This window comes from Acomys russatus, chromosome 5 (genome assembly GCF_903995435.1).
Source record: "Acomys russatus chromosome 5, mAcoRus1.1, whole genome shotgun sequence".
Classification (NCBI taxonomy): Eukaryota; Metazoa; Chordata; class Mammalia; order Rodentia; family Muridae; genus Acomys; species Acomys russatus.
Window position 1 is genome coordinate 9,104,529 of NC_067141.1, and position 26,276 is coordinate 9,130,804.

At 50.0% G+C, this 26,276-nt stretch overlaps 1 protein-coding gene across 2 annotated transcripts; it reads left to right on the forward strand.

Annotated features, from left to right (window-relative positions):
• Positions 1-1,345: 1,345 nt before the first annotated feature.
• On the forward strand, positions 1,346-25,880 carry Bag3 (BAG cochaperone 3). 2 transcript variants are annotated; one of them, XM_051145398.1, is made up of 4 exons: positions 1,346-1,825; positions 18,771-19,100; positions 20,680-21,081; positions 24,979-25,880. In XM_051145398.1, exons 1-4 carry the CDS (start codon positions 1,640-1,642, stop codon positions 25,795-25,797), a joined length of 1,737 nt encoding a protein of 578 aa, XP_051001355.1. In that variant the 5' UTR covers positions 1,346-1,639; the 3' UTR covers positions 25,798-25,880. The 2 variants fall into 2 exon arrangements, with proteins under 2 accessions (XP_051001355.1, XP_051001354.1); XM_051145397.1 differs by having other exon boundaries at positions 1,348-1,825; positions 24,976-25,880.
• The last annotated feature ends 396 nt before the right edge of the window (positions 25,881-26,276 follow it).

Sequence of the window (26,276 nt, forward strand, 5' to 3'; positions counted from 1 at the left end):
CTCGAGACCCAGCCATGTACCAGTGAATCTAAGAGTCCAGACCTTACAAGGTGATCACCATATGATTAGTTAACACACCCACATTTGGGCTTACACATTAGTCCCAGGTATATTTGGTGACAGGAGTCAGTCCCTGAAGACTAGGTATGTTAGTACTTATACTGAGGCTTTGGAACTTCAAAAGTGGGAAGGACTTTGGGGGAGGGGCAAATCGGCTCATTGGAAATGCCTGGCAGCACCCTCTAGTATTTGCTACAGAATAAAAATTGGGGGGGGGGGGTGGGATGGGGGATGGAGGAGGCCAGAGTGGTATTTTTGAAGGTTCCAGAACATTCTCTGAATCTGAGTTGGGAAGTTGGGCTCAGTATTAGTTTGTGTTTCTGTTTTATTGTTTTTTGTTTTTTCTTGAGACAGGGTCTCTTTGTGTAGCCTTGGCTGTCCTGGACTTGCTTTGTAGACCAGGCTGGCCTCGAACTCACAGTGAATTGTCTGCCTCCGCCTCCAGAGTGCTGGGATTAAAGGCGAGTGCCACCTCGCCCGGCTTAGTTCACTTGGTTTGTGTTTCTGGGATGAGTCTGCATGCCTAAGAACCTGAGTTGGATCCCAGGAGCATTCTCTCTGGAGTGCACTGGGAACGAGGAGGGCAACGGGTTAGGAGTCTGTTGCCATTTAAGCAAACAAAACTGTAGGGTTTGTCTTGATCCTTATTTTCCAAATCAGAGTCCACCTTTACCATTAAAAACAAAAACAAGCAAACAACAACAAACCCACTCCAAATCCTAGAGAATATAAACTTTAAGGCTAGTCGGTGTGAAAGTGTCTATATTAGTTAAGGCCATCACTTTATTCCTTTGCTCTTCAGTTTTCCAAAGCAGGCAGGTGAGTTTCCACAGCACTGTTGTTGTTGTTTTGAAGTCAAGTCAGCATTCCAGAACTCCCCGAGAGAATCCTAAAGCTCTTGAGAGAAAGTTATTAAAACGTCACTATAGGACGCCAGTGTCCCTCAGCCTACTTGGGCGTTGGGGCGAAAGAGACTTTCCGAGTTTAAAGATGATTTAATCCTCACACAGAGGCTGGGCCACAAGCACCCGGCCCTCGGACTGCCAGCCCCGGGACACTCCGCGAGGCACGAAGGAGTTACCGGGAGTCCGGAGACCGAAACCAGCCTGGGCGCACCAGGACGCCTATGCGCTTCCAGCCAACGCGGGACGCACAGGCCCCGGGACACACATAGGACAGCTGCAGGGAGGGACAGCGGGAAAAGACAAGGAGGAGAAGGGGCGGGTGACAAATCCCCGCCTCCGATCCCGCCTATGGTCCCGCCCTGCCGCGATTATAGCCGATGACTCAGGGCGGAGCTCCGTATCCAACCCACGGCGGCCGCCAAGTTCTCTGGATGGGACCAGAAGTTTCTAGCCGGCCAGTTGCTGCCTTCCCTTTATCTCCTCCTTCCCCTTTGGCAGCGAGGAGGCTATTTCCAGACACTTCCACCCCTCTTCGGCCACGTCACCCAGTCCTTTAATTCATAAAGGTGCCCGGCGCCGGTTTCCCGGACACATCGACTACGCAGAGGTGCCCGCACTCCACGACCTCGTGACCCGCGCCCTAGCTCCGCGCCCCGGGCGGACCCCAACCCAGCATGAGCGCCGCCACCCAGTCACCCGTGATGCAGATGGCGTCCGGCAATGGAGCCAGTGACCGAGACCCCCTGCCCCCGGGCTGGGAGATCAAAATCGACCCGCAGACCGGCTGGCCCTTCTTCGTGGACCACAACAGCCGCACCACGACGTGGAACGACCCGCGTGTGCCGCCTGCGGGCCCCAAGGTGAGTCGGGCTAGCCGTCCCACCTCGACGGTGAAGGGCCTGGGCTGTGCGAGCCACCCCACCCTGCGCCCTGCTGCGCCAGAACAGTCCCTTCCCGTCTCCGCCCTGGACAGGCGTCGGGCCCCGGGGAACTTCGGGAGGGGTGGCCTTGGAGGGGAGCTCGCGGGGTGCGACCTGCGCGGTGACATCGGGTGGTTTTCAACAGCTTCTGGCGAAGGGCGGGCGGCCAGAGCAGCGGCGTGCCGGGTGCCGGGAGGGGCGACCGGCTTGGTGAGCCGCCGAGGCCCAGGCCAGGCCAGGCCAGGCCGGGCCACCACCTCTCTGTCCCGCGTCTTACGTGCTGAGACCCTGCGCTCCGTCCAGTGCTGGTGGCGCATGGCCAGGGCTGCAGGGCTCCATACTGAGTGGAATCCTTTTGGCGATTTCACCTTCTAGTTTCGAACTTAGTTGAGGGTAATCTTGACTTTGCTGAATCTTAGGGGTGGAGTGACTCAGGAAGCTTAAGTAAATAAGTTATCCCTCACCCACGTATTTAAAACTAAACTTGTATTATTGATTGAAATTGCTTTCAGTTGGAGGGTATTCTGATGTTACTTTTTTTTTAAAGACACTCTTTATGACAGTTTCAGAACTGTCTCGCATACTTACTTAGCCATTGCCTTAAGACATTACCTCACACTGGAGAAAAAGAGAATATATATATATATATATATATATATATATATATATATATATATATATATATATATATATATATATTAACTGCGTAATTCTTCCTTGTTATTGTTGTGTTAAAAGACTGGAAGTTTATTGCCAGAAATAGCTGAGGAGTCTTGTGAACACAGCAGGTGTACGCCTCGTTCACGTATATGCTGGCACGCGTGCTTTAATGTCAAGAGCAAGAAAAATTGAAAATACAATTTGGAATGAAGCCTGGTGTGGTTCAGGCCTGTCAACCCAGCACCCAGGAGCCTGAGGTGGGAGGATTTTGAGTTCAAAGCTAGCATGGACTAATAACCAGAGTCTGCCCCAAAAACTACAAAGTAATTAAATTTGGAATGAAGGCAGCCTGTATTGCAAAATAAGACCCTATCTTTTAAAAAACCAAACCAAACCAAACCAAAAACCAAGCAATTAAATTTTGAACGAAGAGCTTAAAATTTAAGTAGGATCTTCCCCTCCCTCTCCCTTGGTTTTTTGAGACGGGGTCCCTCTGTGTAGCCTTGGCTGTCCTGGACTCACTTTGTAGACCAGGCTGGCCTCGAACTCAAAGAAATACTACTGTCCTGCCTCCCCAATACTGGGATTAAAGGCATTCCCCACCACTGCCTGGCTAGGTAGGATCTTTTAAAATAAAATTAACAAAAGTCATACTTAGCATACTGATCAGTAATAATTTATGTATGTTTGATCTTTTCAAAATTAAAAATTTAGTAAAATAAGTACACATTAAAAAAGATTCACCTAGACCTGGCATGGTGGTACATAGACCTTTAATCCCAGCACTGGGAGGCAGAGGCAGGCAGATCTCTGAGTTAAAGGCCAGCCTCGTCTACAGAGAAACCTTGCCTCAAACAAACAACAAACAAACAAATGAAGAAGAAGAACAACTCTAACTTACTGCTGTCTGGAAAAAATAAAAATGAAAACATTAAAATGCTGGTCTGTTATTTGGAATTTTCAAAAGCCCACCAAATTGGGCTGGAGAGATGGCTCAGTGGTTAAGAGCACTGTCTGCTCTTCGAAAGGACCCGGGTTCAATTCCCAGCACCCACATGGCAACTCACAACTGTCTGTAACTCCAAGATCTGACACCCTCACACCAATGCACATAAATTAAAATTAAATTAAAAATATTTTTAAAAAAAAACCCACCAAATTAAAAATATTTTATAAATCATTATTGTAGAAAATTCTACTTTTTTTATGCATACGGTGCTGGAGATTGAACCCAGGGCCTTGAAAATGCCAGACAAACTCTTCCTTACAATTTTTGCCACATCTCGTACCCAGCAGTGAGCCAGTGCTCACTGGGTATACACCTTTACAAGGAATTAATTGTATATTTATTCCTGGAAATTATTAGGACAAGAGGCTGTAATTTGGGGTGGGCATAATTGTGTGTGTGTCTGTCCCATGCATTATAGGGGACTGTGGGAAGTAGAAGCCCTACTGTGTGGTATACAACTGTAGTTTGAGACTTCCTTCCGGCAGCTATAGGCCCAATCTCAGGCTGTTGGCACCCTCGTTGGGAGTGAAGATCTTCCTCTAGCCACTAGATAGATGCGTTAGACTGGGATTTTGTAAATCTGTATGAGGCTTTAAAAAAGAAAGAAAGAAAGAAAGAAACAAAAACAAAAAGAGTCAACATTGTTCTTACCGAACAGAGAGTGCAAAATACTAAATCAGATGTCTTGGGGCTTGGGGAAAAAAAATTGAGCATTTCACCATTATAATTTTAAACTTGAAAGTCCCTAACAGTGTCGTTCCCTTTGGTTTAAGGGAATGTGGAGAATTCACGTGTGTTTCTGAAGGTCACCCACCTTGTACCAGCAGCAGTGGGAGGGCCAAGGGGGGCTGCGAGTTAGAAGAGGCCGTGTGTGTGTGTGTGTGTGTGTGTGTGTGTGTGTGTGTGTGTGTGTGCAGGCTTTGGAAGTGGCTCGAGTCTCCATGAAACGGAAGCACATTGACCTCTGTGCTGCACTTAGCCTGGATTTTGGTGGTGGGTTGTGACTAACCCAGGAGACGGGTTTCCTTTACCAGAGTAAGTGCTTGAGGTAGACTTGCCAGCATGGTACCAAAGCACAAGGAGAAAAATGAGCATTCAGCGGTGGAGCCAAACCCTCAGGCTGTGCTTGCCTTGAGCCTGAGCGTGGGTTAGATTTCTTTATTTTTTATGTATATATGTATGCCCAGATGTACGGGTGCCCTTAGGGACCAAAAGGATGTTGCATTCCCTGGAGCTGAAGTTCTGGGTGATTGTGAGCCACCTTATGAATGTTGGGGATGGAACTCAGGAGGTCATTTTGGAGAACAGAGAGCATCGTTAGCTGGGGAGCCATCTCTCTAGCCCCTGAAATGGTTTTTTTTTTTTTTTTTTTAAGTGTAAGGAGAAAGAGGAAGGCCTGTGTGGGAGGAGCGAAAAGACCGCTCCCACCTTGGCTAGAAGGTGCTGTCAGTCAATAAAGATCCCTTCACCCAGCCGGAGATGTGAGAGGGCATCTGGGTGCTAACAGTCAGAGCTGGTAAAGATTAAGTCCTTCAAAATAAATAAATAAATAAATTTTAAAAAAAGATTAAGTCCTTCGTAGAAAGAACCGACCCACTGCCCTTTGTGTTGCATTCTGTCCTAAACGTTGTCTTCTTGGGGTTGACTTTTCTTTTCTCTGAAGTGGTTATAGCAACTCCTACCCATGTTTTCACAATGAACAAGGGACCCTCGGTGTCCCTTGGCCTGTTGCAGTGGGAGGTGACAATGTCCTCATGCAAGACACCTTCGTGAGCCGCCACACTAGGCCTCCATCTTGTTTTTTTTCTGCACGCACGGCCTGTCCACCAAACAGGGAGGGCCCTTCTGTAGAGAGGTTAGTGTCCCCTTTGGAGACTGGAGGTGCATGATTCCTTGGCACCCCTCCCCAGCAGCATCTCTCCCTGATGACTAAACAGAAGCCAGGTCGCCTAGAATGCTGGTTCCTTACTTGGCCGGCTAAGCCATTCGCCTCTGTGGGTGTGGGGATCATCCTGGCAGTCTCCAGAGTTTTGGTTTGGTTTTGTAAATTCAGTTTAATTTTGTGTTTGTGCAGCACACACGTCATGGTGTATAGGCAGGAACGACCTTGGTAGGGATGCCTACCACGTGGATTTTTGGATGGAACTAGGGCTTCAGGCTTGGCAAAAGATGGTGCCTTTACCCAGTAAGCCATCTCGAATGCCCTTCAGGACAGCGTTTTAGAACATACACCGAGCGGCTGGAGAGGTGGCTCAGCAGTGAGTTGCACTTGCTGCTCTTGCAGAGGGCCTGGGCTTGTTTCCCAGCACCCACATCAGGCGCTTGTGCTCCAGTTCCAGGGAATCTGGTGCACAGATAGATATAGAGAGACACTCCCACATAAAATAACAATAATAAACTAGAAAAAAACCACACATTGTAGTTACTTGACCCAGCCTACTCCCACCCCATGTTGAATCAAATTGCCCAGAAGGGGACTCAGGAATAAGTAAGTTCAGAGGGCTTCCTGGCGATTTTGAGTCTGCCAAGTTGGTTTTGAAAGCCACAGTGGGGGGGGGGTTGGGGGGGCCGGGGGTGGCAGGAGATGGGTGGGGGGAGAAAGCCACTGGCCCCTGATTCCATTTGGCACCAGGGGCGCTACCTGCTTTACACCTGGCCTGCCAACACTCTCCCAGTGCTTGACTGCTAGGGGGTAACTTATGGGTGTGGTGTGCCTACAGAGCCTGGCTACCCTTGTGCACAGTGGCAGGGTGACAGTGTTGAGGAGACTACCCTCCACCCCAGGCCCCCGAGCCTTGCTCCCCTTCTGTCTGTCTTCCAGCATCGCACAGCCACTTAGGCAGATTGTACTTAGTTCTGTGAGAGAGAGAAACGTCCTTTCACAGGAAATTGGAACCGGTTTGGAGTTATGATTGAAGTGGAAAGACCCATTTGCTCTGCTTCAGGCTCGGTAGAGCCTCCTGTTCGTTCTCTTAAAGATGAGGTCATTTTGCCCTTCCCCGATTGATCGATCGCTGGCCACTGCACCTCTTAGCAGAGTCAGGAAATGAGCGTCTCTTCCCCTCACCCTGGCCTTTCCAGCAAGCCGCAGTCAGGGCTGGAAAGCGGTTTGGTGGGAGTGGATCGGGAGCACAGCCACGTGCCTCAGAAGGGTGTTCACCCAAGACCCTCTTTTTCTTTTCCCTCTAAAGAGCAGCCTGTGTGTTTGGCTTGCACCCCGCCCGGGCCACAATTTGTCCCTCGTTTTGTGGACTAGATAGAGAACGTACACAGGAGAACTGTGGTAGCATTTGACGTTAGCCAGGCTGGAGAGAGCTTCAACTGTTGGATGCCGTTGGGGCTGGTGGTGAGTCAGAAAGGCTCATACCACCCGTGAGGTTTGATTAGCACCGTCCCTGTTTCTGGAACAGCACACGGTTTCCTTATATAAACCATGCCACGTGTTTATTACTGTTTGTCAACATTTAACATTTTTGTTCTGGTATCTTCCACCCAAATTAGGAAAACTGTATGTAATCCAGATCTGTTTTTTTTTTTTTTTTTTTTTTTTTTTTTTTTCTCCTTTGGGCTTTAGTGTGGTCTAAAATATATAAGAGGCCTTGTGTGGCAAAGCTGAGAGAGCTGAACACAGGGCTTGCTTCTCAGGAGCCTTGGAGGCTCTTTAGCATGGACAGGCCCTGATGAGACCCCTCCTTAGCCCTGGCTATGCTGTTCTCCAGCCCCATCTCCTTGCCTCACACGTAAATCAACTGCTGCCTTACACCTCAGGGACTCCTAGCCAGCCATCAGATCTCCTCACTTTGCACATACAGAAGCTGAACTCTGTCTGTCATCTGGCACACACGTGTGTGTGTGTGTGTGTGTGTGTGTGTGTGTGTGTGTGTGTGTGTGTGTGCGCGCGCCAGATATGGATATGTGCTTTTTTAAAAAAAAAACCTTGTCTCTTTAAATACTCCAGCCAGCTCTCTGAGGTGGAAACTATTCATGACGCAGAGGGTTGTACCTGCCTATGGCTCCAAGAAAGGCTGGCCTGACATTCCTGCCCCTGGTCCTGTAGAAGTGTCAGGCATATTTACCTGCCTCACCTCTCAGACCGGAAGCGGGCTGCCCTGGCCCTAGATAGACTCCACACTGCTCTCCTCTGCATCTCTTTTCTAAGTGGTGGGCTCCTTGCTTGGCCTTTTTGGCTCACAACCCCATTGAGAGTTCCAGGCAGAGTCTGTTTCTTCTCAGCCTCTCCTTGCCTAGCAGAATCTGTAGGCGCAGGACAATGCCTCAATGGAGTATAAACACAAAGTGCGTCTTAAGAAACTCTTTGGCATGGGCTGGAGAGATGGCTCAGTGGTTAAGAGCACTGACTGCTCTTCCAAAGGACCAGGGTTCAATTCCCAGCACCCACATGGCAGCTCACAACTGTCTATAACTCCAAGATCTGACACCCTCACACAGACATATATGCAGGCAAAACACCAACGCACATAAAATAAAAAGTAAAAAAAAAAAGAAAGAAAGAAAGAAACCCTTTGGCAGTCCCTCAGCACAGTCGTGTCATTGCTGGGTTCCCAGATGTCCCTCAGAAGCTTGTCCCTTTAGTCACTTTCTAAATGGCCCTTTCTGTTCAGAGACCGGTGCTGACTCCCTGAGTCAGTCCATCCTTAACTGCTTGGGAGAAGCTGTTTTGTTCCCATCACTGACGCAGCATCTGCATCAGGTCTTGTAGGGAGGGGCTGGGAGCCCACAGGAGCTGCAGATCCGGAGCTGTGCCCACAGCAGTGGTGGCTTGGCAAAGGAGTCTAATTATCTTTTTCTTGTGGCTGGCAGTAAGATCAGACACCATATATAGAATATAGATTCTTCACTGTCTATCCAGAATCACCTAGAACTACAGATTGCTACCTGTCTGCCTCCAAGGAAGCCTGTAAACTCATCTGTTTTCCTGAGTTCCCTGCACAGAGCTGTGCCCTTCGATCTGAGACTTCCTATGGAAAATTCCTTAGCATTTCTTAGGAAACAGGTCTTCCCTTTCCAAAGGAACTCCTTCAGTATCCACCAAAGTAGTAAACGTAGGGGCCTTTCTCTCAGTTATTCACAATTTTTTTTTCTTGGATCATGAATGAATAAGGAAGGAATGCATAGTTAAAAGCCAAATGGTGGAAGAATTGGAAAACAGCTGAGTGCGTGGAAGGAAAGGCCTTGGTGGATGGTTTAGTCTTCCAGGTTAGGTCACCAGGCTGTTTGCATCCAAGCAAGACCCCCTCATCTGTGAGGTGCAGCTGGGGTGTCTCCCTCCATAGCACCCCCATGCCTGGTGATGGTGAAGTCTTTGAGCCAGGGTGACTCAGAATGAAGCCAAGAAGTCTTTGCTTGCTGGTCCTGCCTTGGCTGGGCCGGTGACTCAGCACAGGGCTGTCGCTCTCTGCCTGACTTGGAGAACACCCAAACTGTTTCAGGTCTGAGCCTCGCCTGGGAGAAAAGAGATGCTTTTCCTCTTGTGGTTTTTTTTTTTTTTTTTTTTTTTTTTGGTCTAGGGAAGGTGAAGGGTTTGGAGAGAGGTCACACAAATGTCAACACACAGCATCCAGGAGTGGCAGGCAAGTGACAGGGAAAGAGTTATGGGTCCTGCCTTATCACCAGACAAAAGTGGGTTCTGGAGACCTTAAGCAAATTGCACACCCTCCATTAGGCCTGTTTTTTTGTTTGCTTGTTTGTTTGTTTTTTGTTTTTTAAAGTGGGCACAGCAAGCAGAATTCAAGAAGAATTCAAACAGAATTCAAGGAGACAGTGCCTGGAGGGTGCTTTGTTCAAAGCTTGAAACAAAGCCCATGTATCTGTTCTGGAAATGTGTGCCATGAAGTGGGGAGGTCTTGGTAGACAGGCGTCCAGCTGACCCTCCCCATAGCAGTGTCTTTCATACGACAACAGATAGGCCTAAAGTCTTGTTCCTCACAAGCTTGCCCCAGATTTTGCTGATTCTCCCTTGGCTGGTGTCCGGATGGCCTCGGAACCCTGACCAGGGCTTCCTGGGCCCCAGGAGGGTTGTGTTCACATACTCAGTAACTTGGAAACACGGTGGGGTGGGGGTGGGGGTCAGATGAAGGTGCTGGACTTTCTGGAGCCTCCATCAGGCCCCTTTGCTCTAGAGAGAGACTTGTTGGTTTACACCAGGGCCAGCAAGGGGAGGGGACACTACATTGTGCTGCGTGGAACTGTTCATCACTTAGCACTCACTGCTTGAGAAGAGGTTGTCCCTCAGTTGTCTCAGCAGTCCTGAGAACAATGCCAGGCAGAACCTGGAGCCCGGTTGATGGCAGCGGGGAGGGGAGGGGGCGGAGTTGGGAAGGTGAAGGGGGGAGTGGGGGCACCATACCATCGTGTTTACCTTTTGTCTGGAATAAGACCTTGGGAGGACTGTGGAAATGCCCCGGTCAAAAAGGAGCCCCCACCTCCACCCCATTTCTGATCAGTTTTGCTGCCCAGAGTGGAGATTTAGGTACTTTTCCATCTGCGTTGATTAAAGCAAGCAGCCTTTCTTTTCGCTAAGAGGAAGCAGGTACTTGATTTTCTCCCCCCCTGAAGTTGTGAGGTTAAGAGCCCAGTGTTTCTTGGCTGGGCTTCTCCACGTATGTGTGCGCCAGCTTCCCTGTGACCTGAGGTCCATCCCAATGTATCAGTCAGGCTGAATACCAGAGGAGGGGGCCGGGGCATGGGAAAGCTGGGAGGCTGGGTGGAGGGTGGGGAAGGATGGGGGTTGTGGGTGGTGGTGATGGGTCCCCAGCACTCCCTCTAGCCTGGGAAATACCCAGCAGCTGCTGCTGGTTATTTGTCCCAGACTGTGTGTGGGCTCCTCTGAGGGATGCGGTGAGGATGTTAAGGCGATGCCAGCAGATGCTCTTTGCCTACCCTGGCCTGGCTTTCCTCCGCCTCCATCTCTGGATGTGTGAGGGAGCTTCATTCCATGCATTTACGTGCTCAGGCTTTTAGGGCACTAATTTGGTCCTATTTACTTCCAGGTTAGTTCGCGGTATAGACAGTGGCATTCTTGCTAACTAGTCTTTTAATGTTATGATTAAAAATGAGATGGCACATGGCCAGTATAAATATGGAGAGATTTATTTAGAGGAGAGGGGAGAGGGGAAGGGATGCCCCAGGAGGAGAGGCAGAGAGAGAGAGAGAGAGAGAGAGAGAGAGAGAGAGAGAGAGAGAGAGAGAGAGAGAGAGAGAGAGAACACTCAACAAGGTGGTTTTGTCCTTTTATATCCTGTGCCCCTGGTGGTGGCAGCAGGTGATGACATCAGAGGGCGCCAAGCAGCCTGGAGGCAGGTTTGTGAAAGCTGTTTGTATGCCAACACTTAAGACTGAGAGGAAAGGAAGGGCTTCTAACTCTAACAGACTCCTTACCAGTCTGGTAAGAGCCACCAGGGAACTGTGTTTTGCAATGATAGGCCCAGCCTCTTGGTCCATCAGCCACTGGGATGAAGGCACATGTCTGTGTAGGGCTGGGAGTAGCTCGGTGTTCACAAAGACTTTCTCATGCCCTGTTTCACTTAACGTCTTTCAAAACAGTGGAAGTGGCACATGCCTGTAATCTTTATGCTTGGGAGATAAGAGACAGGAGGATCAGGAGTTCAAGACCATCGTCAAGTACACAGCAAGTTCAAAGCCAAACTGAACTATGTGAGAACCTATTTAAAACAAAACAACAACAAAACTGGTGAGGCCCCCCAACCCACCAACCCATCCCCCATCCCCCCCCCCCCCACCCCCCGTGGCAGGAAAGGGAATTTTTATGCCTGGGAAGCTGAGACCGTGGTAGCAAGTTCTGTCCGAGGTTGATGATGAGCCGCAGGGAAAGGGTGAAAGCCAGGATGGCAGCTTACAAGCCAGGGCTCCTGCCCACTGGTTCCTGTTTATTTGGACACAGCTACAAAGACTAGCACCACAATAGTCCTAGAATAAAGTGTTTCTGTTTGAATAACTGGCATAGTAAAGCAGGCCTGTGATCACTTGTGACTCATGGTGAACTGTGACTCAGTTTTGTGGCCAACACAGACCTGTCTTTTTGTTTTCTTTTTTAAAGATTTATTCATATTTTTTAAACTACCTATGTGTTGCTTGCATAGGTTTGTGCATATGAGTGCAGTCTCTTGCAGGGGCCACAGGAAGACTTTGGATCCCTTGGAGCTGGAGTTACAGGCTATTGTGAGACACACGATGTCGGTGCTGTCACTCTAAGCCCTGAGCCATCCGTCTCTTCAGAAGGGACTTGAGTGGCATGTGGGTCTGGCTTCTTAAACTGAATTTGCCCAGAATCTCTCAAGCCTTCCAGAAACAGTAGCAACTCAGGGGGGACAAAGAATTTTGAGCCTGGCTGTGGGCATGCGTGACTGCTTATGTATAACATTGATAATAAGTAATTCAGGCGACCTTTTGGACCAAACAAAAGGCTGTGTGATGTGTCATTGAAGCTCAGGTGTCAGCAGAGGTGAAAGTTTTGTCGCATGTCCCCTGCCTGATAGAGGCGAGCCAAGCTGCCTCATTTCTGCCCGGGTCCCGGCTGTACCGGGAGTTCCACAGTCTCTCTTTCAAGCCTCTGCCTTTCTTGTTGGTATTAGATGTTTTGAAGTATTAGTGAAACCCAACAGCTGACCTGGGTGAGAGCTCTTCTGGCCTAAAAACCCAGTTAATAGAATTGGTGTTCTACTTAAAACTCCAGGGCTCGAGTTGGGAGCATTTGTTGCCGCCATTGCTGCTGTCACCACAGTAATGGGAACTGTGGTCTGTAGGCATCAAGCCCACTTTATTAAGAGTCAGGGTTGGGGCCCATTTCTAGGGTCCCAGGGCTACCTACTCAGTGTATAGGGAACTGACTCTTCATGTTGTCCTGTGGGAATGAGAATGCCAGCAAATGGTCTGCTAGGCATGTACCCAAGAGCTCTTCTCCCTGTTTCCAAGATATGAGGCTGGGGGTAGGCCTCGGCCTTGTCTTAATTTGGGATATAAAACTTTGGGGTACTATGAGTTCTGGTGCATAACCTGAGGTGTCCTTGCTTCGTCATGCCAACTCCCTAGGCCTCTTGCCCTAGTTGAATAAGGCTTGTTTGGGATGGACATAAAGCCTTCATCATGTTTACACACACACACACACACACACATATGTATACGTATGTACATACGTGTGTGTGTGTGTGTGTGTGTGTGTGTGTGTGTGTGTGTTCCTCATGGGTGCTCCATTGTTTCCTACAGTCTGAGAACTAATACTTTGTAGAATATTGGGCCACCTCTGAATTTTATAGCTAAGAAAAACCAGGGTCTAAGGAGGGTGTGTGGGCTGCCCATGTACCACATGGGTGGGGCGGGGGTGGGCAGGCCAAGTGCAGTCTGCTTATCAGTCATTTTTCACTTACTGCAGACGTGTAGAGAAACCCAACACTCCTCTAGCTCAGCCTGTCTTCCGGCTTTCTCTAATAATAAAGTCTTGTGCCCAAAAGGGCACATTTTGGCTCACTTAGTATTTTTTTTTTTCTTTCCCTGATTTGTATTCCAGCCATCTCATGGAGTTGTTTGGTGCCCTCAGATAGCCTCAGGATTTTAATGTGATATGCAAACACCAGTAAAATTAGCACATTTGTTTATAAGCTAATGTAGTCAGATAAGAAGTGGAAGTCAGACCCTGAGGCCCTCATTCTGTAATTAGGTTTTGTATTTCTGTCTTCAGCCAAAGATAAGGCTAACTCCCTGGGCTACAGGGAGGTGACCAGGAGCAGGGGGCCTGGAACCGGGGGCTCACAGGCTTCTGCTTGGTGACTGGCTTGTGCCTGGTCCTTGTCGTGTGATGACACAGCACCAACTCCCCCAACCCAGGTGGAGAAGATTCCTGGGTCCCCATTGCAGGCAGGATGGTAGACGTGGTGAGGCTCACCTGAAAGGTGCTCTGCTGTGACCAAGAGGCCACTTTTGCACGTGAGCGGAACTTGAGAATACCTCTGCGCCAACTAAAGAGAAAAGTTTAAATAGTACTCAAGAGAAATTACAAGTCTTAGACTTTTTTTTTTTTTGGTCATTCACGCACATGTGAGCACGAGCGAGAGTGCACGCACGCGCGCGCGCGCACGCGCACACACACACACACACATACACACACACACACACACAAAGGCCAAGGAAGGCACTCCAGTGCAGACCTTGCTATGTATGGCTCAAATTACTGTTGAAGTGAATGTGTTACTGACCTATTCTGTGAAGTCAGTTGGCTTTTGAAAATATTTCTTCCCAAACGAAACCCAACAGAGATAAAGAGGAGCCGAGAACTTCTTGGGCTCCGCGCACCCTTGGTGATGATGGGTTTCTGTCAGATGGCCTATGTCAATGACTAATTCACACAGATCCAAGAAATTCAGGACCAGACAGAAAAGCAGCCCCAGGCCATGCTTGCCTAAATGGCATCAGCTGGGGCCAGCCAGCAGCGCCATTTTTTTTTTTTTTTTTTTTTTTTGACTCCAAGCTCAAGACTAGAGTCTTGGTGGAGGCTCCCACTTTTCCTCATGTCTTTTCAGCCATGGAGGGCTTCCTACCTCTGTTCATTTCTCTTCCCCATCATGGCCTCCTCCCATGTCTGCCCTGCGTGCTCTTACTCCTCACCCATTTCTGACTTCTTCCTGCAAGTCTTGCTGTGCCTTGGTTTCTCTTTTTCTTCCATACCGTCACGTCTCCTTTTTTGGTTCCTCCTATCTTGTTGGAGTATCTGCTCAGAGCCCGCTACCTACAGTCTCCTCTTCCACAACTTAGCATCTGTTTGTGGTTATCACCATGGTTACCACGTGCCTTCCTCCCTGGACCTAGACCTAACCCTTCTGGAAAGACACAAGTCATGTGCTGCCTCTCCTGTCCAGGTCCCTGGGTGAGCTGGAAAGGGCTTCCTCCTCTCCCTTTGCTTTTTCAGCTGAGGTGCAAACCACAGGCGAGCTGCCTAAGATGCAAGGTCTTTGTGCCTTTGATATAAGGGCTGCCTCTAGGAAAAGCCCCCACAAGCAGGCCTGACTAGGAGGAGCATAGGGCTGGTGGGATGGGTGAACTGTGACAGGCGGGGGCCAGTAAGGGGGCTGCAGAAAAGTGTAGCGTTTGGTTGGGTATGTATACATCCCCAGATATATACACCACTTAGATACACAGACTATTTTCATTAACTCAAGGCTCCTTCCAGAACCTTCCAAGCCACTTTCATAGGTGACCGTGCAGATTTCTGTCACCATAAGTTAGCTTTGTTCTTCACTCTGGCTTCCTTTGTTGCTTTGGAGTCTCTTGTGTCTCTTCAGGGAGGGAACTCTGATTTGTTCCGGCCTTCTGCAAATCCATCTTAAGTGTGTCTTACGATACAGTCACCTCAAGGGCTGCAGAGACTGCTCATCAGTTAGGACTATAGGCTGCTTTTTCTTCAGAGGACCCACATTCAGTTCCCGGCACCTATGGAGGGCAGCTTACAACAACTGCCTGTAACTGCAGCTCCAGGGGATCCGATGCTCTCTACAGGCCTCCCACATATTCAACCCTGTCTCCAGAAAGCAAAAAACCAAAACCTCAGGCCTGAAGAGATGGCTGCTCTTCCAGAGGCTAGTGACTGACTTCCCGCACGCACATGGCAGCCCACTACTATTTGTATCTTCGGTCCCTGGGATCCAGAGCTCTCCTCTGGCCTCTGAGGGTACTGAGTACACACGGTACACATTCACGCAAGGAAAACAAACACTAAAACATATTTTAAATTAATAATAATAATAATCAGAAAGCCAGGCCTGGAGTCACACCCAGGCCTGGAGTCACACCCAGGCCTGGAGTCACACCCAAGCCTGGAGTCACACCCAGGCCTGGAGTCACACCCAAGCCTGGAGTCACACCCAGGCCTGGAGTCACACCTGTAATCCTTGTACTCTGGTGGCTCCATCAAGAGGATCAGAAGTTTGAGGCTAGCCTGGGCTACATGTGAGGCCCTGACACAAACAATCTCACCATAGTTCTGTAGGGTACTTGTTGGCCCATTTTCTTTTATAGAAAGGGAAATGAAGATGTACAGGGGTAAGGGAATTACTTAACTAATGGTGGTAAAAATGAGCTCGGATCCTAGCTAGGCTAGCCTCCACTGTGGCAAAGCCTCGCATTCCCCTTATACCTCAGCCACCTCTGCTTTTCAGGTAAAAGTGTTTCCTGTTTCTTTCATGCATTAACTTGTCTGGTTTTTGAACCAGGGTCTTATGCAGCCCAGGCTGACCTCAAATCCAATGTGTTGATGGAGATAACCTTGAACTTGTGACCCTCCTGCCTCTACCTCCCAAGTGCTGGGGTTATAGACGTGCACCCCAAACCTGGTTGCCAAGCATCTCCTTGCATGCTGGCCCAGCAGCCTTCCAAATTAGCTACACCCCCCCCCCCCCAAGCCTTTAACTTGTCTTATAAACTCCTTGTTTATATCTTGTTGGTTTGATGACCAACAAGACCCCTGAGGGCCTGAGTGCTGCCTTGATGTTCACTGGAAGTTGTAGATGAGGCTAGCTCAGGCTAGTTCAGGCTTGCTAGGTGCCTAGATCCAAGGTAAGCCCCAGGAAGTCACCCCAAAAAACACATGGCAGGACTATACAAAAATCTGATTTCAACTGGAAAGAAGGCTGCCTGATCCCCGAGAGTAGACAGACGCTTTGCCTGGAAAAATATGTTATAACAGGATTCCTTGTCCCTTGCCAGTTCCCTATGGTGTGTGCCTCCTGGCAAGAGTTAGGCTCTCTCTGTGAGGCCTGGATCTCCTCCCAGCTCTTGGGTGACCCGAGAGTTAAGCAGGCTAAACTAATGCTGATGTCCTGAGCACGTGGGTATTCTAATCTGAGAGTACCAAGTGCCTGTCTGCCCCTCTCCCCAAGGACACAGTGACACCCTTGCCTTTTCTGCATTGTGGAGGCCCTCCCGGGGCAAGGTCTCAGCAGGAGGGAAGGCGGCGCGTGAGCCTAACCCGTGCCACCTTCCAGGGCCAGCCACCTGGCATCCAGACCTGTATATAAATATAAAGCGTTGCAGAATTAACCATCTTTTCACTGAAAAATGCAGGGCAACCCTCAGCATGTGTCTTTAGCATTTGCCTAGTTCTGCCGCTGTAGAAATTGCACCCCGAGCTCACAGATTTCCCAGCTTTTGACATTTGCTTGCCATTTGGAGTCCTACCTCGCTGAGGAAGGCGTACCCTCCTAAAGACTGACCTATTTGGATATGTCCAAGTGACACAGCACACTTGACCTCATCTGTGGGAGGACTCTCCTGCTCAGGAGACAGTTGGGGAAGGAGTTGCACAGCTTCTAGTTAGAGAGAGATGTCATCGCCCAGTGAGTGGCTCGCCGGCCTCAGTGTCTGAAATAAGATCTTCCCTGAGGTACATCTGGAACTTGGCCTTCTCAAGGGTCCCAAAAATAGCCAGGCCTTTAAAGGAGTAACTTTGTGAGAGGACACTAGAAGGACCCCCAACCGCTCTCGGCCGAAACAGGGTTTACTGTTTTTTAATAATTAATATATATAAGGCAGTAAGATAAGATAATGTAATTAGAGATACCAGGCAGCAGATATTATGTTATATGAGGTTTATTAAGTGAACATGGGGGGAGAAGGAAACGGGGAAAGGAGTACCCCAGAGAGAGAGTGAGACAGAGACAGAGAGTGAGACAGGAAGAGGGGGGAGAGAGGAAGAGCAAGAAGGGGGTGCAAGGGCAGGATCACAATCCCACGGCAGGTAAGCAATGACATCACAGGTAGGCAGACCGAAGCAGAATTCTAACAGCTGTATTGAAGGGGCAAATGTTCCATGGAACTTCCTTAAAAGAGCATGGCACGGAAAAGTTTATAGGGAATGCTGAGATAGACCGTGCTATTGCTGTGGGGAGAGACGAGCTCAGCTCCCTGTTGGGCACAGACAAAGCACAGGGTGAGACTTGTGGATAGCAGAGTCCTCAAAGGAGACAGCTGATCAAAGGCCACAGGGATTCCGACCAAACTGACCTAACAGGATGCTTACAGCCGAGGGTGACTGACATCTGCTAGGGAGGACTGGAGGTGGGGTAGAGCTGGGAACTGGCTCAGGGATCCCATGGGGTAGAGCTGGGAACTAGCTCAGGGATCCCGTGATGGGCTAAGAAGGAGGGGCTTCTGGTTGACACGGCTTAGCTGTTCTTTCTGCAGTAACTGGATTTTACATGGAAATGCAGAGATGGGCCTAGGAGAAAGCCCAGTAGCCTTGCTATAAAGTTTAGCCAGGCAGAGATGCCTGTGAGTTGGCCTTGTAAGCCTCCCCGGGTTTTCTTCTCTTCTTGTTCCACTTCTGCATTCCCGTGTTTCACCCTTTCTTGCAGCTTGTTCTAAAAATATGTCCAAGAAGCTAGCTCCTTAAACACACAGTGCGCATGCGCACGCACACACACATACACACATAACACAACACACACACATAATACAATACACACAACACACACACACACACACACACACACACACACACACACACACACACACACACACACACACACACACACACCCTTCTCCAGAAAGATTTTCAAGTTCTGTCTTTGGATCAGATACAAACTGGGTGATGGGAGATGTGCGCGCTTGACCGGAAACTGAGAAGTTTGCTGCTATTCAGTGGTTGGAGCTGAGTCTCCTGGGGTCACCTGACTTTGGTCTGTGAGGATGTGCAGGGTCAGCTCGCTGCTATCTGCTGCCCTTACCGCTTGTCACCCAGAAGGAAACCTGTCTCACCACTGTGGGAAACCCAGACCTTTCTTATGCTTCAGATGGATAATTTGACTTCCAGCTGCACCTCTTTTTTTTTTTTCCTCTTGAGACAGGTTTTTATTATATAACCCTGGCCAGCCTGGAACTCATGTGGTAGACCAGGATGGCCTCAAAGTCACAGAGATCTGCCACCTTCTGCCTCTTAAGTCCTGAGAGTAAAGGCATGCGCCACCCTTCCCAGGACCCATAAGTCTTTGGACTGTTGATGACACCGTAGATTCTGAGCATCTGGAGAAAGCAGAGGCAGGAAAGTGGTCTGGCCCCCTGTGCTCAGCTCATCTGGCTGAACTGTGATGCCCAAGTCCCTCCTGAAGATCAGAGCCCCGCAGCACCACCCTCCCTTAGGGGCCTCTCTGTCCTGTTTCTAACCAATCTTTGTTCCTCCTTACTTTATTTTAGGAAACTGCATCCTCTGCCAATGGCCCTGCCCGTGAAGGCCCCAGGCTGCTGCCCGCTAGGGAAGGCCACCCCATATACCCCCAGCTCCGACCAGGCTACATTCCCATCCCTGTACTCCACGAAGGCTCCGAAAACCGACAGCCACACCTTTTCCACGCCTACTCCCAGCCTGGGGTGCAGCGGTTTCGAACCGAGGCCGCGACGACTGCTCCGCAGAGGTCTCAGTCTCCTCTGCGTGGCGGCATGACAGAAGCCACCCAGCCAGATAAACAGTGTGGACAGGTGCCGGCAGCCGGAGCAGCTCAGCCCCCAGCTGCCCATGGACCTGAGGTAAGAAGAGGCCTGGTTCGGGCTGGGCCACATCCCTACCAGGCAGTCTACAGGGCTCAGGGCCCGGCCTGCAGCATCAGTGGTTGCAGAGGCAGTTTGGCAGCCTCCAGTTGCCTCCTGAATCTTACGCCTGTGTTTTTTCAGGTTGCCGGGCTTGCTTTTGTAGTGAAAGACTTGGCGCCAAGACGGTAGCTCCATGGTGGAAACACATAGAGGTAGACTGAGGCAGTACAGCTGGGAGCCTCCTAGCCTCCCAGCCTCCTAGCTCAGTGTCCCCGGGCTCTGGGTTCTTCTCCCTATGCCTTTCAGATACACATTCAACCATTTGGGCCTGTGCTGGGGATGGAAGTCAGGACGGCATCTCTGTCTTCAGAGTGTGTGGGGGGGGGGGGGGCGGATTCCAGCGCCAAGTCAGAAGGGCAAGCGGCTTTAGACGTGAGCCTTGAAGCTCCGCGCTGCGAGGTTTATTACTGGTGAACGCTCACTTGCTTCTGAGCTGAGACTGCGGCTGGTAGACCTGGTAGGGTTCCTAAGTAGCTCAACCTGTCCTTCTGCCGCTAATTGGGAGGGGGGGGGGTGTCCAGTGGCGATGTTCTTGAGCGTCAACCCTCATTTCCTACTTGCGTGGGAGTCCTGATTGTTTCTGAAGTCCTGTATCCGTTCATCTTCACCAGCCTGGGGTGAAAAAACCATATTCTGATGAGGGACACTGGAGGTTTCTCTCCTTCCTGGGAGATGTGTTTCCTACTACACCTGTGGTGCTTTTGCAGCACGCATCAAAATGACGCATCGGTCAGAGAGCTCAGAAAATTTAAGCTAACAAGGCCTTTAGTAGTGAGGCTCCTGGAGAGCCATCTTCTTCACCTTCAGATGACCAACCAGAAGGTAGATGAGAAGAGAAAGGGAGCCGGGCGGTGGTGGCGCACGCCTTTAATCTCAGCACTTGGGAGGCAGAGGCAGGTGGATCTCTGTGAGTTCGAGGCCAGCCTGGTCTACAGTGTGAGTCCAGGACAGTCAAGGCTACACAGAGAAACCCTGTCTCGAGAAGAAGAGAGAGAGGGGAGGGGAGGCGGGAGGCAGCTCCCAGATACTCTACCTAACTCTCCAATAAGATGTTAAGAGGAAATAAGGAGACATTCAGTAACAACAAACACAGCGGACCACACCCTTCCTGTGCACGCAGCTGCCTGCCAGGGCATGTGGCAGGCATTCAGTTCATCCTCAAAGCAACCCTGTGAGGTGGGCAGGCAGGCTAGCCTTTTTCCATATTTCAGGCAAGGCGCAGAGAGAACTGTTGAGCTTCGAAGTGTTTGAGCCTTTTTATTTCAGAGCTCTGGGAGCCTTATGCATGCTAGGCAGGTGAACCACATCCTGGGCAGCACACACTGGACTCTCGCTCGCTCCCTCACAGAGGGCCGCACAGCCCTTACCCTCACTTCGGAAATGGAAATGTTTATTGCTGGAGTGCTTTGGGAAATGAGCTGTGCTTGGCCGAGAGTGCCTGGTGGAAATTTGGAGCACGCTGCCAGGACGGGAGGGTCATTCATGGCACCACGCCCTTGCCCTTTGTCTCTTGCAGCGGTCTCAGTCTCCAGCTGCCTCTGACTGCTCATCCTCATCCTCCTCGGCTAGCCTGCCCTCCTCTGGCAGGAGTGGTCTGGGTAGCCACCAGCTTCCCCGGGGCTACATACCCATCCCCGTGATCCATGAGCAAACCATCACCCGCCCGGCAGCCCAGCCCTCCTTCCACCAAGCCCAGAAGACCCACTACCCAGCTCAACAGGGTGAATACCAGACCCACCAGCCTGTTTACCACAAGATCCAGGGGGATGACTGGGAGCCCCGGCCACTTCGGGCAGCGTCTCCATTCAGGTCACCAGTCAGAGGAGCATCCAGCCGGGAAGGCTCTCCAGCCAGAAGCGGCACACCAGTTCACTCCCCGTCACCCATCCGTGTGCACACCGTGGTTGACAGACCTCAGGTATGGAGTTGGCCGACAGAAATAGAGACTGGCTGACGCAGGCCGAGGAGTTCTACAGGTGCCCTGTGATTTCTCCCTCACAGCCCTGTCCAGTCAGCAAAGGCACAACTGAGACAAAGCAGAATTCTAGAACTTGCTGGTCCCTGATGAGAATGCGGGACAGGGGCTGGTTGCTTCCCATTGCAGCCACTCTAGGGGGAGAGGAGAGAGTTTGGTAATGCTGTCACTCAGTGTTATCATCCCCTGTGGCCGTGTCCCTTGGTGCTCACCACCCCTTTCCTGGTCTCCCTGTGACCCCACTCACGCTCCAACCACAGTGTGGTCTCCAGTTTAAGAGGTAATTTCCCCTCTCTCGCCTACAAGCTATTCTCTTAATCCTCTGGGTGTTTCCACAGCCTAGACCTGTTTTATAAAATACCAGTACAGTCTCTTATCCCCCAGCCCTCCAAGGGCTTGGCTCAGCTAGTCTCTTCCCTGAAAGCAGCTCATTTCTCTCCACGCCTTCCATGAGTTCCTTAGGGTTCGGTGACTTATTATCATGTGCAAACCAAATGGCCCTCTTATCTCTTAAAGCTCTGAGCCTGACAGTCAGGAACCACGTCTGAGACAGTCCCCTCCCTTTACAGTGGGGAAATGTGGTCCTTGTGCGTTGGTGGACAGTAGTGGAAAGCCATCCTAGTGGAAGCTGGGGAGAGATGTCATTGAGACTGAACAGCCTGCAGCTTAGAGACAGGACACTCAGTGTCCTTGGACTCCTGGCTGTAACACGAGCAGCTCAATTATTCCTTATGGCAGTTTTGAAAATGAAGTCTCTCTATGAACAAGCATGAAATGTCTTTCACCTCCAAACAGTGAGGTATCTAAGTCCCTGAAACAGACAACCCTCATCTTTTTGTTTGTGTTCGCATGTGTGTGGTGTGCATGCATGCATGTATGTAATACATATTTTGTGTATGTATGTGCACATCCTTGTGAAGGCTTATGGTTGACTTGAGCCTTCCTTTTATATTGAGGCAAGGTCGCTCACTTGAGCCCAGAGCTTGCCAATGCAACTAGTCAGCTAGCTAGCTTGTTTTGGGGATATCTTTTATTTTCTTCCCCAAGACAGGGTTTCTCTGTATAGCCTTGGCTGTCCTGGACTCTCTTTGTAGACCAGGGTGGCCTCGAACCCACAGTGATCTGCCTGCCTCTGCCTCCAGAGTGCTGGGATTAAAGGCATGCGCCACCACGCCCGGCTTTTAGGGATATCTTATATCTACTTCCTGAGTGCTGGGATTACAGGTGGGCCACCACACCCATCCAGATGTTATGTGGGCCCTGGGGGGTCCAAACGCTGGTCCTCACATGCTTGCAGCAGGTGTTTGGCTTGCTGGGTCTTCTCCCATGCACTGTCTTTAGCTTTTTTTTTTAATGTATATATGAGTGCCCTGTCTTCATGCCTTACAGATGGTTGTTAGCCGCCATGTAGTTACTGGGACTTGAACTTAGGACCTCTGGAAGAGTAGCCAGTACTCTTAACTACTGAGCCATCTCTCCAGCTCAGTAGTTTATTTGGAAACAATTTCAACCTTTCTGAAGAGCTGTAAGACTCATACAAACAAGTCACGTGTGCCTTTCGCCCGTGTTCGCTGTTTGGCTTTGCTGCTTTGCTGAGACAGTCTCTCACTTGCTGTGTCTCTGAGGATGTCCGCTGTGTATTTGAACTTCTGATCCTCCTGCTTCTGTGTCCTTAGTGCCGTCGTCCCAGGATGTGCTACGGTGTTGGGTTCCTGTGATACTAGTATCAAACCCAAGGCTTTTTACACACTAGGCAACCACTACCAACTGAGTTACTTCTTTCCCAGTGCTCGCACCCCCCCCCCCCCCCGTTAATGCTTGCTGGTCTCGTTTTCTGTCTCCCTCCTCTCCGTATCACCTACTTATTTTAACTGCATGAGAATTACTTGCAAATACCATGCCCTTTTGCTCCTGAATACTTCAGCAAAGATTTTCCTAAGAATCGCAACCACAGCAGAATGGCCGGATTCCGGAAACGTAATGTTCTTCCAATAGCATTGGCCAGGATACCATCCACTTTCAGATTTTCCTTCCCAGCACTGTCCCAATTTGGGGATCTGATCCAGGATTGCCAACACTTCTCTTTAGTCTCTGGCACTGTTCCCCGGCCTCTCGATGCTTCTGTCCGTGACCTTGACATTTCTGAAGAGTACGCGACACCCTTTCCTGACTGGTTAATCCTTATACAACCTTCTACTGCTTTCCAAACCCACAGTGGAATGGCTGCATGGAGGCGTGGCGGGCGGGGGGGGGGCGCTGGTGGTGGGCACAAGGCATGTGGTGGGAAAGGAGCTCGCCAGGGAGAGACAGCCATGCCAGGCAGGATCCATATTTGGATTTAGTAATCCCAGGGGAGAGCGCCCATTTCTAGTGAGGATTTTCTTCAGGCCTTGCCCCATGTTTTCCGTAGTCAGTGAGGGAGCATTCAATCCTGGTGTGACCTCTGTGAACCTTAATCTTGGTCAGCCTCTCGTTTATATCTTGTTCAAAGAGCTGTTTTTAGGGTTTTCAAGGACTTAACTTATCTGAACTTTCAAAGTATAATTAATATTTTTACTTGGGATGAGAATGTGCAACAAGCCGGGTGGCGGCGGCGCACGCCTTCTATCCCAGCACTGGGGAGGCAGAGGCAGGGGGATCGCTGAGAGAGAGAGAGAGAGAGAGAGAGAGAGAGAGAGAGAGAGAGAGAGAGAGAGAGAGAGAGAGAGAGAGAGAGAGAGAGAGAGAGAGAGAATATTGTGTAACAGTTCCTCCCATTGTTGGAACTGAGGCATGCAAGGGTTTTAGAGTCCAGGAATTTGTGTAGATGCTACAAGAGCCCTACTTGGTTTCCATGTGGAGCACAGTCCATATTTTAAAATATTATCATGACCTTTAGTCCCCAGAAGGGCTGCGCAGCCAGACACCAGTGTAAGCGTATCACAGCAGAGCATCAATATGCCGGGGCCAAGTGGTCCAGGGTTAACTGTTTTGAGCATCTTCCTTATTTAAACAAACAAACTAGCACGACAAAACAAGCAAACATAAAACTGGTCTGAGCAGAAGCCACTAGGCTTTTGTAAGTCACCCTGAAAAGTCACCTGTGAGCTAAGACTTTGGAACAGCAGGACCTGAGGCAGTGTCTCTGACTAAGGGCTGAGTTGGAGTCACTCAAAGAGTGCCCTGAGCAAACCCCACTGAGCAGACAGCACGCTGTTTCACTTGCTTTTCCTTGCCCACAAGACTATCATCTCGAGGAAACAGCCAGTTATTGGAGACTTCGCAAATAATTTAGTCACATACATGATCAGCACCCAGTTTGTATTTCAGCTGTTGGCTAACCTGAAAAAGGTCTTGTAATGGACATTGAGAGATGGCTTAGTTCTTAAGAACACTTGATTAAGTTTGGTTCCCAGCACCTGTGTGGGGTGTCTCTTCTCCACCTCCCCACCCCCACCCCCCCACTGCCTGTAACTCCAGGTCTGGGAGATTTGACTCCCTTTTCAGACCTTCAAGGACACATGACATGCATACAGATCACATATACAGAAATAAAAATACATTTAAAAAAATCTTTTATGGGCGGGTGGGCAAAAAGAAGAAGAAACAAATCTTTAACGAATGCTGTTTACTAGGCTCGGTGTGAATAAATAACTTGCTTTGTCTGAGTTCAGTTCCTGGAGCCCATGGAAAGGTGGAAGGCTAGAAAGTGGTCCTCTGAGACCCGCCTGCACACCTCAGCACAAGTGCCTGCACACAGCCAATAAAAAAGTTATTTCCAGTTTTCTTACTGTTTACTATTAGCTATAAAGTAATGCTTTTGACAGCTATTTAAACGTCAGTGTCCTCTTTTCTCAGCAGCCCATGACCCATCGAGAGCCTCCACCTGTCACCCAACCTGAAAACAAACCAGAAAGTAAGGCAGGCCCAGCTGGACCGGATCTCCCTGCTGGACACATCCCTATTCAAGTCATCCGCAAAGAGGCCGACGCAAAGCCCGTTTCCCAGAAGCCACCTCCTCCTGCTGAGAAAGTAGAAGTGAAGGTCACCTCTGCCCCAATTCCTTGTTCTTCCCCGAGCCCTGCCCCTTCACCTGTCCCTTCTTCCCCCAAGAATGTAGCTGCGGCTTCGGAACAGAAGGCTGCCCCGAGCCCTGCCCCTGCAGACGCTGCACCCCCCAAGTCAGGGGAAGCCGAAGCCCCACCGAAACATCCAGGTGTGCTGAAAGTGGAAGCCATCCTGGAGAAGGTGAAAGGGCTGGAGCAGGCTGTGGACAACTTTGAAGGCAAGAAGACTGATAAAAAGTACCTGATGATCGAAGAGTATTTGACCAAAGAGCTACTGGCCCTGGATTCCGTAGACCCGGAGGGACGAGCTGATGTGCGTCAGGCCAGGAGAGACGGCGTCAGGAAGGTTCAGACCATCTTGGAAAAACTCGAGCAGAAAGCAATTGACGTCCCGGGTCAAGTGCAAGTCTATGAACTGCAGCCCAGCAACCTAGAGTCGGAGCAGCCGCTGCAGGAAATCATGAGCATGGGAGCTGTGGCAGCAGACAAGGGTGAGAAAGATCCCGAGAACAAAGACCCACAAACTGAAAGCCAACAGCTAGAAGCCAAAGCAGCCGCACCCCCAAATCCCAGCAGCACGGCAGACCCAGCTGGCAACACGGTGGCTCCATAGGGCCCTCCACTCGGAGCCTTGGGACTGACAGTGTGCCGTAGAGACGTTTTAAATTGCATGCACTGTGGGACTTGCAGTCAGTTGGTTCTCATTTGTAGCCGCTTGGTATGCAGTAACTTGGGGCGGAGGTCAGGCACTAACAAAGGGGGCTTTTCTTCGGTATTCTTAAATCTGTATAAATAAAGAGGTTGCCTGTTTCTGAAGTCTAACCCCTCTGCTTGTTTGGGGGCCCTTTCTGTGCGTGGGTACGGTGAGTCAGCCACTTCCGGTAGCTCTGGACTGAAGGGGTTTTGGGTTTGGGGGATAGGCAGAGGGTTACAGGAATATGAAACCTGTTTTTGAGACACATTGCTATGCTGATGGGATAAGCTTCATCTCCTTACTGAAATATCTTTCTAGAATGAGTTGTGCAAGGAGTCATAGGACTATTACATGCTGGAATGGCTTTGATGGTACATTTGGGGTGGGGAAAGGAAAAT

Coding starts and splice junctions, on each gene's coding strand:
- Bag3 (XM_051145397.1), top strand. CDS start 1,640: ATGAGCGCCGCCACCCAGTCACCCGTGATGCAGATGGCGTCCGGCAAT. Junction 19,101..20,679: donor CAGCTGCCCATGGACCTGAG/GTAAGAAGAGGC, acceptor TGTCTCTTGCAG/CGGTCTCAGTCTCCAGCTGC. Junction 21,082..24,975: donor CCGTGGTTGACAGACCTCAG/GTATGGAGTTGG, acceptor CTCTTTTCTCAG/CAGCCCATGACCCATCGAGA.